The sequence below is a fragment of the Nothobranchius furzeri genome, chromosome 5, assembly GCF_043380555.1.
Source record: "Nothobranchius furzeri strain GRZ-AD chromosome 5, NfurGRZ-RIMD1, whole genome shotgun sequence".
NCBI classification, from domain to species: domain Eukaryota; kingdom Metazoa; phylum Chordata; class Actinopteri; order Cyprinodontiformes; family Nothobranchiidae; genus Nothobranchius; species Nothobranchius furzeri.
In genome coordinates, this window is record NC_091745.1 from 29,882,817 (window position 1) to 29,901,223 (window position 18,407).

The 18,407-nt window shown below is 43.3% G+C and overlaps 1 protein-coding gene across 3 annotated transcripts in view; it reads right to left on the minus strand.

Moving 5' to 3' along the window:
- LOC107395198 (E3 ubiquitin-protein ligase TRIM7) overlaps positions 1 to 18,095 on the minus strand; it is a 32,690-nt gene extending 14,595 nt beyond the window's left edge. Inside the window, exons 1-12 of one of the 3 annotated variants that reach the window (XM_015974517.3) lie at positions 17,927 to 18,095; positions 15,650 to 15,773; positions 15,124 to 15,567; positions 14,533 to 14,637; positions 14,366 to 14,461; positions 11,577 to 11,810; positions 11,286 to 11,493; positions 11,126 to 11,215; positions 10,545 to 10,571; positions 10,251 to 10,277; positions 9,930 to 10,105; positions 9,703 to 9,858 (exon numbers count right to left, since the gene is read on the minus strand). In XM_015974517.3, coding sequence (XP_015830003.1) covers positions 9,703 to 9,858; positions 9,930 to 10,105; positions 10,251 to 10,277; positions 10,545 to 10,571; positions 11,126 to 11,215; positions 11,286 to 11,493; positions 11,577 to 11,810; positions 14,366 to 14,461; positions 14,533 to 14,637; positions 15,124 to 15,567; positions 15,650 to 15,766 — 1,680 coding nt within the window. In that variant the 5' untranslated portion in view covers positions 15,767 to 15,773; positions 17,927 to 18,095. Of the gene's footprint in view, positions 1 to 9,702; positions 9,859 to 9,929; positions 10,106 to 10,250; positions 10,278 to 10,544; positions 10,572 to 11,125; positions 11,216 to 11,285; positions 11,494 to 11,576; positions 11,811 to 14,365; positions 14,462 to 14,532; positions 14,638 to 15,123; positions 15,568 to 15,649; positions 15,774 to 17,724; positions 17,856 to 17,876 lie in introns of those variants that run through there. The other 2 variants (XM_015974516.3, XM_015974519.3) reach the window with 2 other exon arrangements.
- Positions 18,096 to 18,407: the final 312 nt, after the last annotated feature.

Genomic DNA, 18,407 nt, shown 5'->3' on the forward strand with positions numbered 1-18,407 from the left:
TACCTGACCTCTCAATTAAACCCATCAGTAATCTGTTAGAAGTCGAGGGCGCAAACGGTCAAGCAGTTCCTTATTTAGGATACATAGAGATAAGTGTCACATTTCCAAAAGAGCTCGATCAGTCTGGACTTGAGTTACCTACCCTTGCGTTAGTGGTTCCGGATATAAGCTCAAACTCTGATACACCACTACTCATTGGCACAAACACACTCGATCCTTTGTATGAGCAATTGTCTGCCAATAACTTACCTGATTCCAAGGCACTCTCTTATGGGTACCAACACGTGCTAAAAGCCTTAGCAGTCAGAAAAAAACAAAGCAAAGATGGACGAGTTGGTGTGGTGAAGCTTCGAGGGAGAACCCAAGAAGTTCTCCCTGCAAATAAAAAACTGTTACTAGAAGGGTTTATGCAACCCAGCCAAAACAAGCATGAGCCTTATGCACTCATTGAACAACCCACCAATGGTTCTCTACCAGGGGGTATAATTGTAGACTGTTGCCTCATTTCCTTACCTTCACATGGTCCATACAAAGTACCTGTTGTACTAAGAAACGAAACTAACCATGACATCACATTACCCACTAACTGTGTGATCGCTGAGTTAGTTAAAGCCGATCGTGTTATGCCATATCCAGAACCTGACAAAAGTGATCAGAAAGTACTTGCGGCGTGTAGTTCGCAGCAACAGACTTCACCTTCAAACCCTCCTCTCAGTTTTGACTTCGGTACTTCGCCCTTGTCCGAAGAATGGAAAGGGAGGATCACCAACAAACTTAACACTTACTCCGATGTGTTTTCGCACCACGATCTTGATTTTGGTCATACACAACAGATAAGACATCACATCAACTTAAAAGACGAGACCCCATTCAAACAGAAATCTCGGCCGATCCATCCACATGATTATGAAGCCGTGAGAAAACATTTGGAAGCCCTCTTGGAAACCGGTATAATAAGAGAGTCGGAGTCTCCATTTGCCTCACCAATAGTGGTAGTTCGGAAAAAGAATGGTGAGGTACGTCTATGTATAGACTATAGAAAGCTTAATCTGCAAACCATTCGCGACGCATATGCCCTGCCTAACTTGGAGGAGTCCTTTTCTGCTCTCGCTGGATCACAGTGGTTTTCTGTGATGGACCTCAAGTCAGGTTACTATCAAATAGAGATGTGTGAAAAGGATAAACCTAAAACTGCTTTTGTTTGCCCGTTTGGGTTTTATGAATTTAACCGTATGCCACAAGGAATAACAAATGCTCCAAGCACTTTCCAACGGGTTATGGAAAAGTGTATGAAGGACATTAATCTGAAGGAAGTGTTAGTTTTCCTAGACGACTTGATCGTCTTTTCCAACTCCTTGGAAGAACACGAAACCAGACTTTCTCACGTTCTTGAACGGCTTAGAGAATACGGACTCAAGCTATCACCAGATAAGTGTCGTTTTTTCCAGACATCTGTGCGTTATCTTGGACATATAGTATCTCGAGATGGCATAAAAACCGATCCAGATAAGGTGGAAGCACTCAAAACATGGCCGAAGCCTCAGACTTTGAAGGAACTCCAATCTTTCTTAGGATTTACCGGTTATTACCGACGCTTCGTTAAAGATTACTCAAATATTGTCAAGCCACTAACATCTCTCACGGCTGGTTATCCACCCAAACGGAAAAACTTTAAAACACCACCATGTAGATCAAAGTACTTGAACCCCAAAGAACCCTTTGGGAATCGTTGGAGCCAAGACTGTGAGAAGTCCTTTCAAACTATTATTGAAAAACTTACCACTTCGCCAGTTCTTGGCTACGCTGACGCAAAACTCCCATATCTAGTACACACAGATGCTAGTACGACCGGACTCGGTGCAGCGCTATACCAAGTGCAAAACGGTGTCACACAGGTAATCGCTTATGCAAGTCGCGGTTTAAGCTCTAGTGAAACTAGGTACCCTGCGCACAAGTTGGAGTTTCTAGCCTTAAAGTGGGCCATAACAGATAAGTTTCATGACTATTTGTATGGGAACACATTCACTGTCATTACTGATAATAATCCGTTAACTTACCTCTTAACAACGGCAAAACTCGATGCAACGAGCTATCGTTGGCTAGCTGCGTTGTCCACCTATAATTTTGACATCAGATACCGTGCAGGTACACAGAACGTTGACGCGGATGGCCTGTCTAGGAGGCTGCATGATAAACCTGAAGACAACTCAAAATTCACTGAGGAATGCCAACGACTAGATGAGTTCCGATCTCATCTTTTATCCTCTGTCAAAGAAGTCGAGCTTCAACTTCAAGCCGAAGCAGTGAAGGCAACATGCCAAAAGCACATGGTCTTGGATGAGACTGATTCTCCTTGTGGTTTAGTTCAGTCACTTGCCATGTCTGCAGCGGCCATTCCAGACCTATTCCAGTTGGAAGACAATAGTGACAGTTTCTTTGCTGTGCCCAAGTATAACCATGCTGACCTTGTCTCCTTGCAGAGGAAAGATCCAACCATTGGCCGAGTCATTCAGCTGCTTATGACTGACAATAAACCGCCAACTGATACTATTGCAGAACCCCCGGTGGTTCTTAACCTTTTGAGAGAGTGGAAACGGTTTGAGTTTCAAAATGATTTACTGTACCGGAGACGCCAATTAGGACCAGAGACATCATTGCAGTTAGTCTTGCCTGATTCATTACGTTCAACAGTCATGCAAAGCCTACATGATGATATGGGGCATCTTGGGGTTGAACGTACGACAGATCTCATTCGGTCCCGTTTTTACTGGCCAAGAATGGCTAGTGATATCGAAATCAAAGTTAAAACTTGCGAAAGATGTATCCGTCGGAAGGCCCTCCCTGACAAAGCTGCTCCAATGGTGAGTATTACCACCACCAGACCTATGGAGTTAGTTTGCATGGATTTTCTCTCCATAGAACCAGACAGTAAGAACACTAAAGATGTCTTAGTGATTACAGACCATTTTACAAAGTATGCAGTGTCCATCCCAACCAAAGATCAGAAAGCCACCACCGTCGCGAAGAACCTGTGGGAACATTTTTTAGTCCACTACGGGTTTCCTGAGCGTCTTCATAGTGATCAGGGACGGGATTTCGAATCACGTACAATCAAGGAACTTTGTTCTTTACTTGGTATCCGTAAAGTCAGAACGAGCCCTTATCACCCTCGTGGCAACCCCGTTGAACGGTACAATCGTACATTACTCAGCATGTTGGGAACTTTACAAGCCACTGAGAAACATCACTGGCGCGATTTTGTAAAACCACTTACTCACTCGTACAATTGTACAAAAAATGACGTGACGGGATACTCTCCCTACGAGCTAATGTTCGGTAGGCAGCCTCGGTTGCCTATAGATATTGCCTTTGGGTTACCGCATTTGAACAAGCCCTCTATAACTCATTCTCAGTATGTTAAAGAACTGAAGAGTCATCTGGAACAGAGTTATGACATTGTCATAAAAAACTCTCAAAAAACAGCGAGGAAGAACAAAGAACGGTTCGACAGAAACATTCGTGAGTCCACACTAGGTGTGGGAGATCGTGTTTTAGTCCGAAATCTTCGCTTAAGAGAAAAGCATAAATTAGCAGACAAATGGGAGCAAACAGTGTATATAGTTCTCAAACAGATGGAAAACTTGCCAGTATACACTGTAAAACCAGAGAACGGAGAAGGACCCAACAGAACACTCCACAGAGATCTTTTACTGCCTTGTGGTTTTCTCTCTTCATTAGAAAATGAAACAGAACGCGTTACGAAACCTAGCAGACCTCATACAAGACAGAGTTCAGCCTTAGAACCTGACCCAGATGAGCCACTTGACGAAGAGGTAGATGAGTTTTATTACTCTGATCTTCCACAAGTGCTAAACCGACCATCCTATCAAATAGCGGTCACCTTGCCAAATAGGGAACTCATAGCAGATTCAGGACCGGTAAATAATATTCAACAACAAAACACACTATCCTTACACACAGGGGATCGCAAGGAACCAACCTTAGCTGGTAATGAAAATGCTGAATTGTCCTTACTTGACAAAGGCATCAACACCGAAACATTCTTACCTGACAGAATGAGTGAAACTGCGACATTCTTACCTGAAAGAGTGAAAGAAGCAGCAACATACTTACCTGAAAAAACGAAAAAAAAACGAAGTATACTTACCTGACGTAGAAACGGGGGATGAAACTAACACAAACCTACCTCAATTGGATGGTGTCCTAAAGTCGCAGCAACGTGATGTAAGTTTTGAACCCATCATACACGATCAGACACATACATCTGAAAAGACCAAAGTCTTAGAGAATAGCTCATCAGCTCTGTCGGAAACAGAGAGCTCACTTCGTCCTGTCTCAGTTGAGAATCAAACCGAAACGGATGAGCATGATACTGTGCAACCAGAGATGTATGTCAGGAGATCTGAACGAAGTAGTCAGCCTCCTCAAAGACTAACTTACTCTCAATTGGGCAATCCACTAGTGACCGTAGTTAGGTCCCTTTTCCAAGGACTTAATAAAGCTTTTATTGACTCTCTTACTCAAGAAGTTGTGTACCCCGTAGAAACAATGCACAGGGACGTGCATGATATTTAATGGGGGAGGATGTAACCCAGAAGCTAGAACCTTAATGAGGTATTAACTAATTGGCTTACTAATATGATCCATCCTCAATTTAGATAAAATATAAAATATAAATTAAGGAAATTAACAATACTAATTAATAGATATCTAATTAACTAATAGATAATTTCATAATGAATTATTGGAAGGGTGAATAACTAAAATAACGAGTTTAATATTAAACATCGGTTAAAACAAGAATCTTGAACATCACTAACAGAAACAGAAGAGGAAAGCTGTATACTATTGGTCCAGGTGGGAATCTGAAATTTCATTGGCTGAGAGAAATAAGTCCCGCCTCCGCGAAATAAAACCGTGCGACGCAGCTGAGCGAGAGGAGAGACAAACGGCTGTGCAGCACGCAGATACAGAAAGCAAAGACTGAGCGGTTAGAGAGAGAGAGAGAGAGAGAAAAAAAAACAACGGTCGAGGCCGTGAAGAACCCTGATTTGGGTGCCGCATAGATAGAGGGAGAGGCGGACTTGACTCCTTCTAATAAGAGCTAGGAACTTGGAACCAACGCGGTGAGTAAAGAAAAAAGAAGAGAAAAAGCTAACGATGCAACTTAAAAAAAAAAAAAAAGGAAACTTAAATAGCTTATCAAATTAATTCCATTCTTATAGATTTGTGTGGAGACGACAGAGTGAACCAATCCTCTGTAGGAGGGAACCGTTGGAGCGCGTTGGTGAGTGAATGAGATTAAATTCAGTAAATTATTAAATTCAAAAAGCTAATTACAGCAACCGAGGTGACAGCAGTGGGCTGCTAGACGTTAGATCCCAGGAGTTAACATCTCAAACTACCAGTTAACGGTGGTAGGGCATATAGGAGTTAACGGCTCAAACCGCCAGTTAACGGCGGTACGGCATATAGGATTCCCAGGAGTTAACGGCTCAAACCGCCAGTTAACGGTGGTACGGCCTAGATGTACAAGGTCCTCAGGGGCGTTATAGCTAACGCCATAGAATTAGCAATGCGTCCCTTAACCAAACATTTAATAATAAAAAAAATAGATAAATAAAAATAAATAAAAGCTAACTGATTAGGGAAGAATTATTTTACAAAGGTGGACCAAAGGACCAGAATTTATATTTTGTTAAATTTTGTTATAGAACATTTTATTTATTTATTTATTTATTTATTTATTTATTTATTTATTGTGTTACAGATATACAAGGTGTCACAATGCTGTATAGAAACACAACTAAATGTATCCTTGTTGTCATGAATGTATTTCTTGTTGAATAGTGTAGAGTAATAGAATCTAACTGAGCCTATTGAGCTGAACAATTGTTGTCATATGTAATTATATTTCCAGAGCTACTGAGAATTATTTTAATAGACAATCAAATTGATGTTATGTTAGTTGAACTGTGAACCCAAACATGATTGGCTATGCCAATAGAGTGAAGCATTTGTTTAAGTCTGTAAGACTTTATGCTGTGATGTGACGAGAAGGGTCGATGCCAACTCGCTAACAGTCCTGTTGTTTACAGGCTGGGTTTTTTTTTTCCTTGGGTTTGATCCCGACTCCTATGATCGCTCACTTGGAACGAGAACTGGATTTCTTCCTGACGAGGGAGATGGCGAGCCTTAACCACTGAACGAACCAGGACATCTCAAGTAACTGAAGAGCAGACTGCTCTCTTCTGTGAACAATCTCAACGGTGCGGTAGGAAAAAATCGCACCACCGGACTCTGACTTTCACCCCAAGCATGGGGATTTGACTTGACGCCGGCTGACTTGTGACTCATATGATCAAATCTCATACCGAGCATTTTACTATTGTCGATTGTTTTCATCTGTTTTTGTGTGTTATCTTTATGTGTTATATTTCCCAGTATTATTAAAATTTAGTATATAAACCGTTTCATGCTATACCCGTGACTCCAGTCATTCTTAAACAACCTCCAATTCTCCCCGAACCTAATTATTGGCCCATTTGTTTATTTTTTCTTTTAATTATCTTATTGTATCCTGTAATCCGGTTACACAAGCAACAAAACTAAACATACGGGTAGAAATTCCATATAGTGTCAAAGAAGTGAAGGCGATGATCAGGAAACACGCTGAATGAATGACAGGGAATGTGGGTAAGGGGAGAAAATGGAAGGCATTGTCTTGACATAAAAAATTGGATGACTCTAAACTTTTTGCTTTTAAATCAAGACAAGATGAAAGTTCTCATCTTTGGACCAGAAATCCAGAAAAGGAAATTGCTTAGCCAATCGCCTGACCTGAATGGCATTACATTAATCTCCGAGAACAAAGTAAGGAACCTTGGTGTTATCTTTGACCAGGACATGTCATTCAAATCCCAGGTTAAACAGGTTTGTAGGATTTCCTTTTTCCACCTGCAGAATATTGCTAAGATTAGAAGCATCCTTTCCAGGAGTGATGCTGAAAAACTAGTTCATGCATTTATTACATCAAGACTGGATTACTGTAATTCATTACTCTCAGGAAGTCCACAGAATGTAGTTAAAAGTCTTCAGCTTGTCCAAAATGCTGCAGCTAGAGTTCTGATGAGAATTAAAAAGAGAGATCATATCTCTCCTGTCTTGGCTTCCCTACATTGGCTACCTGTTAAATTCAGAATAGATTTTAAGATCCTTCTTCTCACATATAAAGCTCTTAATAATCAAGCTCCATCATACATCAGTGATCTGATTGTTCCATACGTTTCTAACCGAGCACGTCGCTCTCAGACTGCAGGTCTACTGGTGGTTCCCAGAATATCTAAAATTAGGATGGGAGGCAGATCCTTTAGTTATCAGGCTCCTCTCCTGTGGAACCAGCTCCCAGCTTTAGTCCGTGAGGCAGACACTTTGTCTACTTTTAAGAATAGGCTTAAAGCATTTTTATTTGATAGGGCCTATAGTTAAAATCTGATGTTAGCCTAAATCTGAACAAGTAGGGGAGAACAGGGAGGTGGAGTATACAGTCAATAAAGACGGCTCTCCCTTGCCCTGCCTCCAACATGCCTCCATCTAAATAGGATAGATTATCCAGGGTTAACTCTGTAGTTAGGGTTAACTCTGTAGTTATGCTGCTATAGGCTTAGACTGCTGGAGGACACACTGACCACTTTTCACACTCTACTGCTTTCTTCTACAGTCTGCTCTTTAACTGTATTATTTTCTGCTATTTCAGCTGTTAACTTTATTCTCTCTCTAAGTGTTTTTCTCCCCAGAAGAAGCTACAATGATGTTCTGCTGAGCTGTGGTGGCCTCATGGAGGGGGCCATCGTCTAGCACACTGCTGCTAACCACTTAAACATTCTCCCTCTCCTGATAACTTTTTGCCTTCATTGACGTTGGATGTGCTAATACTAGTTTATCCGTTTAATTATAGATCCACTAGGATAAATACAATAAAGTTGATTTCACCAAATAGAATATTTACTAAGACATCACAATATAACTATAGACACATTACTTGTCTTTGTGTGTGTGTGTGTGCGTTTGTGCGTGCGTGTGCGTGTGCGTGCATGTGTGTGTGCGTGTGCGTTTGTGCGTGCGTGTGCACGCGTGTGCATGTGTGTGTGTGTGTGCGTGTGCGTGTGCATGTGCGTGCGTGTGTCTGCTCTGTCTTCTCGATCCCCAGTGAGTCGTGGAGGATGGCTGCTTATACTGAGCCAGGATTCTCTGGAGGTTTCTTCCTGTTAAAAGGGAGTTTTCCTCTCCACTGTCGCTGCATGCTTGCTTAGTATGAGGATTGCTGTAAAGTCACTGACACTCGTCAGTGACTTGATGCAATTTGCTGGGTTCCTCATATAGGAAACATTATTTCTGATTGGCTTAATGAACTGTGAATTGGAATGTTTATTATGTGAAGTGCCTTGAGGCGACTCTTGTCGTGATTTGGCGCTTTATAAATAAACTCGAATTGAATTGAATTAATTTACAGGGAAAGGAAGGTATGATGAAAATTATGGAAATTTATAATAGGGAACGAACAATAATATCAAGGTTAAGGATGGGACACAAGTTTAACTAGCACTCTTCATTTAATAGGGAAACATCCTACGGGTTTATGTGGCAAAGGGGGAAACTGTAGAGCATGTTTGGTGTATAGAAAAATGTTAAGAAATTAAAAGTAAGAGGATATGGAGAATTGAGTTTAAGAACTTTGTTAAATGGGGATAACAGAATTTATAGCTTAGTGTTGGAATTCCTTTGGAAAAGTAGTTTAGTTAAAAGAATATAGTTTTTTGTTTTTGTTTTTTTAGTATTGCTCACTCTGACTCACACTCCTACACAGGTGGCAGAAATGCACCTTAAGTTGGATGCCACCCACCATTTAAATAATGAGAAGAAGGAGATGATGCAAAGAAGGATTCTCCAGAGAATCAAGAACATGATGGACAACCCTGAGCATTCTCTTCACAAGACTGTCCGACAACGGAAGAGTGTCTTCAGTCAGAGGCTTCTTCAGTTTGGCTGCAACACTGACCGCTACTGGAGATCCTTCCTGCCAACAGCCATTGTAATATACAATAACTCTTTGATGACTTGATTATTATTATTATTCTGAGCCACTACAGCAATCAATTTCCCTCTGGGATTAATAAAGTATTTTTGAATTGAACAAAAGAAGAATGGCCTTTTCATTTTCAGTGTGTGTGTAGACTATAAAGATGTGGAAAACTCCATTAATATTTTGTGGTTTAGCTCAGAATTAAATTAATAATGATTTAGAAAAAATTAATAAACTTAACAAAAAAATTACATCATTTAAATCATTTTAATTAAGTTTTTTAAAGTCCTGATTTAAGAAAAAAAATGAGTGAAGGTGGCGGTCTGAAGTCTTTCTAAACCCTGAGCATGTTCATTAACACCTCACAATAGATGATTCTTATGAGTTTTTACTGCAAAAATCTTGTGTTCATTTTGAAGCAAATGTCTGAAAGTTAATAAAAAAATTATTTTTATTTCTCTTTTTTTTAAATGTAACTTTTAATTCGTAGTTTAAACTAAGACTTTTTAAATCTAGCATTAATGTAAAAAATAAATAAATAAATAAATAAATAAAGATTGGCTTGATCAGAATCGCCAGAGAGCAGAGCTAGACTGGACCTTGGTGAGAGGTGGTGTGGTGAGAGCCCGTAGTTGGCCGCTGCTCCACCAGATGGCGTAGTATCCGTTAGATGGACTCATGTCGAACAGACCCTTCCTCTGAGCAGACTCTGTGACCACACCCAGTTTCCAGTCCTTGTTGTCCCCAACAAACACCTGCAAGACAGAGAGCAGGGTCAAACTGCTGTTTCTAAACAGATTTGGGTTCATCTGGTCCTGGTTCTGACCTCCCAGTAGTGCCGTCCAGAGGTAAAGCCCTCTTTAGCGATGACACAGGACCAGACGTCGAACCTCTGGTTGCTGGTCTTGAAGAACTGCAGCTTCTCTCCTCTCTTGACCTGCTTCCGGTCCTGGGACAGAATCAGAAACGGGTACGCCGTCACGGGGTTCAGCGTGATGTCGTCTAAAACAAAACCACACGTGGAGATGCTGGTTGGACTCAGGAATCAGAAACAATCATTCCGGGATGATTAGATCAGTGAGACCAGATCTGGTACAGTTAGTAGGTCTCAGAACTTTCCAGAACTACAACCAGAAGATTAGCTCACCTATGTAGACCCGCGCTTTTTTGTATCCTGAAACAGAACAAGCAGACTGATCAGAACCAAACCAACAAGCCTCCAGCAGCAGCAGCAACACTTTCTTAGGATCACTGACACGATTTTTTTCATCAAACCTAAAATCTGAAAAAAGGAGCTAAAGGTCACACCAGTCAAAGTCCAGACCAGCTGTTTATCATCATCATCATCATCAGGTGTGTTTGTTTATCACTTTAGTGTGTTGACAGCAGAAACTGATCAAGGAGACTAAAACCCGAGACCAGACTGTGTGATGGTACACACCTGTGACCAGTTTTGTCTTCTTCATATCTGAGAAAAAAGTAGGACAGCACAATTAGAATTTCAGAATAAAAGCATGTTGTATTTTATTAGCAACACGTTTAGGTCCGTATGGATGGGACTTCAGGATGCTTGTTTAGGACCAGCTGGTCCAAGAAGACTAAGCAAGTCATCATGACATTGTGAAGTTAAACTGGTGGGGGAAAGTTTCTGTGGTTTTAAACCAGCTGGATGGATCAAGAGTGATTTAACCCAAAACGGCCATCGTTTTAATAATTAGATTATCCGTCCTCATTAGGACAAGTGGACTGAATTCATCTTCCAGAAATCAAAAGATACGATGCAGTAGCGAAGGTTCTGCTGTTGCAGAACAAAAGTAGGTGGAGTAAACCCAAGTACAAAGTAAACCCCGCCTCCTGAACTAAGACCAGTAGGTTAGCCTGGTTAACCTGTCAGAATGGGTCAAAATTGTAAGTGTAGAGATGAATACCAGGCTGATGGACAGTTCTGATGGTCGGTCAGCTCCAGACCTGATCCTGATGTTTACTGTGAGCAGAATATCAGATCCAGGTTCAGCTGCTCACCTCGCAGAGACAACTGGCTCATCCTCAGACTGGCCTTGCTTCCTCTCAGACTGAGCATGCTCTCTGCTGCCATCAGATCTGTGGGGGAAACTGAAACAAAGGCCACAGACGATTAACCAAACGCACACCTGGAAACACACCTCTGAGCAGAATGACTCACGGGCATCTCTGGAACCTCTGGAACCTCTGGAACCTCTGGAGGCCCTGGGACGAGGCTCCCCCACCAGGATCTCGTCCATCTTATCCTTCACTTCTAACAGAGCGCTCTTCAAATTGTCCAGCTGAAAGTGGAGTGAAAAATCTGAGACGTCGTCATCCACGTCATCCTGCTGCTTCACGTCCAGGGGAGCCGTGGCATCCTCAAAGCTCTAAGAAGGAGAATAGGACGACATTTTCTCTTCGGTTCATCTTTTAACTTTCTGACCCAGAACATCAGATGTTCAATTCTCACCTGCAGGAAGCTGATGTGATCCTGACTGATGGCCTGGATCTCCAGTGTGGCCCTTTTCTCCATCAACTGGCTAAGCTCCTTCTCCAGGTGGTGCACCCGCCCCTCCCCCTTTGACCTCACAGCTTCCAGTTGGTTCTCAATCCCACCAACCACATGAGCCCGGATTCTGTCCAGGGAAGCTGAGGCTTCATTCAGAAGCAGTTCAACTTCACTGCGTTCCTTGTCTGCGTAGTTCTGAGAGCAGATCAGGTAAAAAGGCATTTTAACCAATTTGTACATTGAAGAACCTATCCAAATCCTAATCCAGTACTATTTAATCTCTAGATCCAGTCCAGAACTTCTGATCCAGGCCTCACCTCTTCCTACATTCCCTTCTAGTGGCCATACTTCCCTATCCTTTAGATCCGATCTGTCCCCAGTTACTGGAGGTGTGCCCCAGGGCTCTGTTCTGGGGCCCCTTCTCTTCATTATTTACCTTCTACCGCTTGGTCACATTATCCGGAAATTTAACATTCAGTTCCATTGCTTTGCAGATGACACCCAGCTCTATTTATCTTCCAAACCCAATTCCCAGCCCCTCCCTCTTCCCTTTCCTCCTGTCTAACTGAAATTAAATCATAGTTCTCCACTAACCTCCTCAAACTCAACGGTAATAAGACAGAAATCTTAATTGTTGGTACAAAATCCATCTTATCCAAAGCCGACAATTTTCCTATCAGTACTGATTCCTCTACTACCCACCCCTCCCATCAGGTTAAGAGCCTGGGTGTCATTCTGGATAGCACTCTGTCATTCAAATCTCATATCAGTAACGTCACTCGGTCAGCTTACTTTCACCTTCGTAATATTAATCACCTTCGCCCTGCTCTCACTCCCCAATCAGCTTCTGTGCTCATCCACAGTTTAGTCACTTCCTGAATAGATCACTGTAATTCACTTCTGGTTGGACTACCTCAAAAAAACCTCAATAAGCTCCAGTTAGTGCAGAACTCTGCTGCACGAGTCATCACCTGCACTCCCCTGTTTCACCACATCAGTCCGGTCCTTCAGAAACTCTGTTGGCTCCCAGTTAAACATGGATCGAGTTCAAAGTCCATCTTCTCACTTTCAAAGCTGTTCACAATCGTTGTCCTCCATATCTATCTGATCTCACTCACCTTGCGTCTCCAGTCTGGTCCCTCAGATCATCATCCTCCATCCACCTTACTGTCCCATCCTTCCGTCTCACTTCCATGGGTCTCGGATCCTTCAGTTGCTCTGCTACCTGCCTCTGGAGTTCTCATCCACAAGTCATCTGGAACTCTGACTCCTTTTCCACCTTCAAATCCGAACTAAAAACTCACCTTTTCCAGACCGCAGCTTCTCTAGGAGATAGTTCTGCTGCTCGTTTCTGATGTTTGTTTTGCTTGACTGGGTTTTTATGAGTGATTTGTTGCTTTTAGCTCGACTTTTATCATTCCTGTACAGTGACCTTGAGTTCCATGAAAGGTGCTTTTAAATAAAATGTATTATTATTATTAATATTTATTAATAATAATAATAGTAGTGCATTTTCATATTCATCCAGCACTAATGCATTTAAATCTAATTAACTTAAGCTATATTTAGGCTATTGCTTTCCATGCTGGTACAGAGTAACATGAGCATCAGTATTTAATAGGATGAAAGGATGAAGTTTAGATGATAACATAGACCAAGTGCAAAATATAAAACATAAGCCACTTTTCAGATTTCCACTTTGCATGAAAGAAACCCAGAATCAAAGAGGGAAAATAATTAAAACTGTTGATTGTTCAATAACCCTGATCAGACCTGGTCTAGAGCTGATCAATAGTTCTGATTGGGAAATGGCTGCTGGTCCTGGTGCGTGAGGAATGTAAACATATAAGTTGACTTGTCAATACTAATGTGATCCCACTGATGCAACCAAGTTTCTGAATGACTAAATAAATCACAACTCACACACCGTCAGCCAAAACAGGCCTGGAGTTAGACTAGACCACATGGAGTATTCAGGTGGTTTTGTTTGGGATGCATCCGTTTTCAGGCTCGTTTATTGACATAGATCTAGATTAGTCTGTAGACATGTAGGCACCATCTGAGAGGGGGTCTGGGAAGCGTGTAGGCTACAACTTCTGTCGTGAACCTTCTTCAGCGAGAGCTGAAGGTCATTGCTTTTGCAGGACCTACCCTAGAGGAGTCCAACCTTCAAAGGGAACAGGTCCAGTTTACTGCTGGCTGCATGGACCAGACTCACACTTGGCATGGAGAATGAATGGCCATTGACCCCACACCCCCTAAGGGCCCCTCAAAGCAATGATGCAAAGGCCTGTCCGCTTAGCTCGTTCTACATCATCCATCATCTTTAGAAAGCCGGAAAGGATCTCCTAGGCTTCCCCACTAGAATCCACGTGTGAGGAATGGAGAAGCTTGCCAAAGCATTTGTTCCATCACCTGACTGTATTGACAGTTGATGCCAGAAGCTTCCAGTTCCCACTGCGAACTCGAGCGAGTTTCAATCTCCTCCTCCGAAGCAGAAGCCCAAAAACACTCTCTCAGAAGTTCAGTCAGGAGAACCACTGACCCACTCCACTATAACGGATCACAGGGAAAGGCTGGCTACTGAGAAGATGGAAAGAGACGAGGCCTGGATCACAAGTTTGAGATGGGACTATGTAGAAAAAGTCAAAAGTGACATTTCTGATGCATTCAGCGTTTTCATGAAGTGCATCTACAGATAGGATCAGGATCAGAAATGGATTCAAGGTTTTATCCTAAACATGTCAGACCTGAACACCCTCCAGATTCCTCTTCAGGTTGCTCACACGGATCTCCTTCTCCTTGACACAATTTACAATTTCTTGCTCCGTCCTGGCCACCAGTTTCTGAACACCAACAGGAGAAAATGAGTGAAGATTTGGACTTTTGGCAGACGGGATCCACTTCTGTCCTCTACCTGTTTCCAGAGTCTCTCCGTCTGCACAGAGACGGTTTTGTGAGTCCGGTGTTCCTCCAGAACACAGATGGCGCAGATGCAGCGCTCACAGGTCTTACAGTAAACCTAAAGACAAACACAGCGGTCGGTCAGTGTTGGTGAGAAGTTCTGATGTTCATCCAGAGAGACTCTAAAATCTAAATACTGATACATGGGTTGCCGGTTCGAACCCAGGCTCTGTCCAGGTCAGTTATGTCCTTGGGCAAGACCCTTCAACATGCATGTCTGCGGGTGGTGGTCAGAGGGTACCAATGGTGTGGCATCTTATTTCTGTCAGTGCGCCCGAGGGCAGCTGTGGCTACAGAGTAGCTCATCATCACCACCTGTGTGTGTGTGTGTGTGTGTGTGTGTGTGTGTGTGTGTGTGTGTGTGTGTGTGTGTGTGTGTGTGTGTGTGTGTGTGTGTGTGTGTGTGTGTGTGTGTGTGTGTGTGTGTGTGTGTGTATGTGTATGTGTGTGTGTGTGTGTGTGTGTGTGTGTGTGTAAAGTGCTTTGGGGTCTGATTTAGCAGTATAAAGCGAGTTCTATGATTAGTTTTAAGACGAGCTCTTGCCTCAAGCAGCCGTCGATGTGAAGAGCAGGTCCGGCCCCTGAGGGCCTCCTGGGGGTCCATCAGTGGGTGTTTGGAGTAGAAGGGCGTGGTGTGATGAGGCTGGACATGTTCAGAGCAGTAGGAGGCGGTGCAGGTGAGGCAGGAGCTGACAGCTGGCTGTTTGATACCTGTGCAGACATCACACCACACCACATCCTCAGCAGCTGCTGGGGCTGGAGGGGGCGACCAGAACGGGTTGGTGCTCTGTTCATCTTCCATGGCGTCTAGTAACCCGTTTTTCATAGGTGCTGAGAATCCTGTGGCTCCATAACGGGTCTGTTTGTACTTATCAGAGATGAGAGCGAAGACTTTGTTGATGCTGAGATAAGGACGCTCGTCAAACTGGCGCTTACATAGGGGACAGGTGGAGACCGGACTGGAGGCCCAGTACCCACCAATACACGCCTGGAAAGACCCAACAGAACCTTTACTCACACCAAACCACTCCAGAGAACAGCTGATCCAGTGTACGGTGTCTTGAGCTCACCTGGCAGAAGTTGTGTCCACAGGGAGTAGAGACCGGGTCAGTGAACAGGTCCAGGCAGATGGAACAGGTCAACTCCTGCTCAGAGAAAATTTCGTTGGCCATTCCGTCCGCCATCATCGTTCAGCTGCAGGTGGACAGAACAAAAGCGTTACCGAGCTTAACATGAACCCAGACCGTTTCTAGGTCCGGAAAAACACCAGACATCAGCTCTGATGGGCCAAAAAACTCAGAATCACCCAGGACCGGTCTGGCTGAAACACACTCAGACCCGCAGTGTTGTCATCAGATCCTGCCGGGGTTCTCAGGTGTTCTCTCACATAAAGAACAACTTTCCTCTGGGGTTACCCCAACAGCCTCACCTGGTCACCTAAAGTGGTGTATGCTGGTCTGAGTCAGAACTTCTACATAGAACCAGACCTGAAGCTGTCCAGACCAGAACACAGTGCTGAGAGGTGAAGCAGAACCCATGTCAGGTTTCACACCTGTTCACTCACCTGTTCAGACGGATACCTGCCAGGTAACCATCTGACCTGATTCTAAAGTCACCTGCACCACCTGATAAAGGAGGACTGGACCGGACCACATTCCACTGTTAAGCCAGGTAACTGACACAGGACGGGAGAAGCTCTGCGCACCTGTACTGAGCAGGTAGAAAGGGGGCGGGGTCAGAACAGGAATGAGCTCTGCAGGTGTCAGACAGGTAAATCCTCCTGCAACTAATTTTGCCCCAAAGCAGAAGGACTAGAAAAACCAGAACCTGAAGGTCCGATGAACTCAACTCGAATAAAAACAGGAATTCTGAAGGTCCACCTGAACGCTGAAGCAGATCCTCTGAGTCTCCATCGAGAAGCCTCACTGACCCGATTGCTACAATCAGAACCGACCCACAGGGGAGTCTTTTCTTTCCTTTTGAGGACATCTTCTTGATCTTTGAATCATCTGGAACTCAAAGGGACTTTGTGAGAAAACACTGAAGCAGAATATTCTGGTTCCACCGGCCCAAACACTGAGCTTTGAACCTGCCTGGTCTCAAACTCTCTGCAGTGTCCAACATCTGGATCGAGTCTGTTTACCCCAACTGTTTTAGTTTACTTTAGGTTCCTTCTCAGATGTTCTGGACAGTCTGAACTTCTGTAGCACCAGTTCTGGAGATTAAGAACCAATAAGACTGGGTCTGATCCAATCAGACCCAAATGGGTTTATGTGTTCTGACAGACGGATGGCCATCCAGAACCTTTTGGTGCTGAGCAACAGTTCAAACCCTTCAAAAAATTTCCGTTCAGCTGAAGACAACCTGAGACTCGCGGAGGTTCCACCTGATCTGATCCCACAGAAAGGGCTCAGGTGGTGCAGCTCGGCCTCCTGGATGGACTACAGCAAATATCCCTTTACCATAACTGGTCATGTGAACAGGCTTTGGTAGTCCTGGGTTCTGATCGGAGATCAGTTCTTCTCCAACCTTTGTGATCCAGACCAACATTTGTTAACTCGGCTGGTTGCTGAAGCAGTGCGACGCCAACTCCTGATTCAGTTCTGCTTCTCTCAGCAAATGCAGGTAACTTCTAAACTGTTTAGTTTATGATGAAGCTCACGCTGCTTTTGACCTTCAACGGTCGGTCCACCAGTCCTGGTCCAGTCCACAACAACTGATGCAGACTTTCAGAACATATGAAAGCGGTTTTTTTGGACAGATTCTTGGCCCAGTTTGACCTCTGGCATCGGAATGTTGAGGATGATTGTTAATTCTTGACCTCACCCATTCGGAGTCTGGAGAACCCTTCAACGGGTTACAGAAAGGTCTGGGTCCTAGAAGGATGGAGACTCAAGAGTTCTGAACAGACTCCTATATTTGACATTGGAAAAAAGCTTAAATTTTCCCAGAATTCCTCACTGCTGCAGCTGAAATCTCCTCCTGACTCAAATATTTTCCATGTTAAACTCTGGGCTCAGCCGGGCCTTTCTCAGGTGCATCAAGTCAGCTGTGATTGGACTCATAAAGCAGAACTGTTCTTTACATTAGAGCCACCCGTAATCCAGAACCAGAACCCTCTCCGGTCCAGCAGATCCAGACTCACCTGAGCTCAGCTTGCCCTGGACACTTCTTTAACTGATTTAGTGAAGCCACCAGACTCTTCAGACACACAGCTGATTCCATTTATGAGAATATTTAAATGTTTTTGTTTTACTATTAAAAACGTTTTGTTTCCAGATAAAAGACAAAACTCACCTGAGGTTAAACTAGAGCCAAGAAATGGAATAAAAGCTGCCGTCTCTTACCTGCTGCTTCTCATTCCACTCGTTTATGTCAGCAACCCTGAAAGTCAGGTCTGTGACATCATCGGTGGGCGGAGCAAACAGGTGACGAAGATGGCCAGGTGAGGCCATGGGCGGAGCTTTAGCTATTATTTATATTTCTAAGGTGTGACGCGCTCTGCAAAAAGTTCAGAATCAGAAATCTTTATTTGTCCCAGAGGGAAACCAGAGTTTCAACCTAAAACTAAAAATCTGAGTAGTTTTTATTTTTATGTGATAAAATTTGGGTTTCATACACTTTATATTCTGTTTGGATCAAAAACTTTTCAAGACAAAAAATGTAACATTTAGATTATGAAAAACAAACTAATAATTAAGGATAAACATAAAAAGATAAAATACAAAAACCGACTAAAATAAAACAATTAAAAACCGAGAAATGAAGGCAGAGACCTGTAACCTTTGACCCTGAGAAGCTGCCTTGCTTGAAGGCAGCGGCGTGATG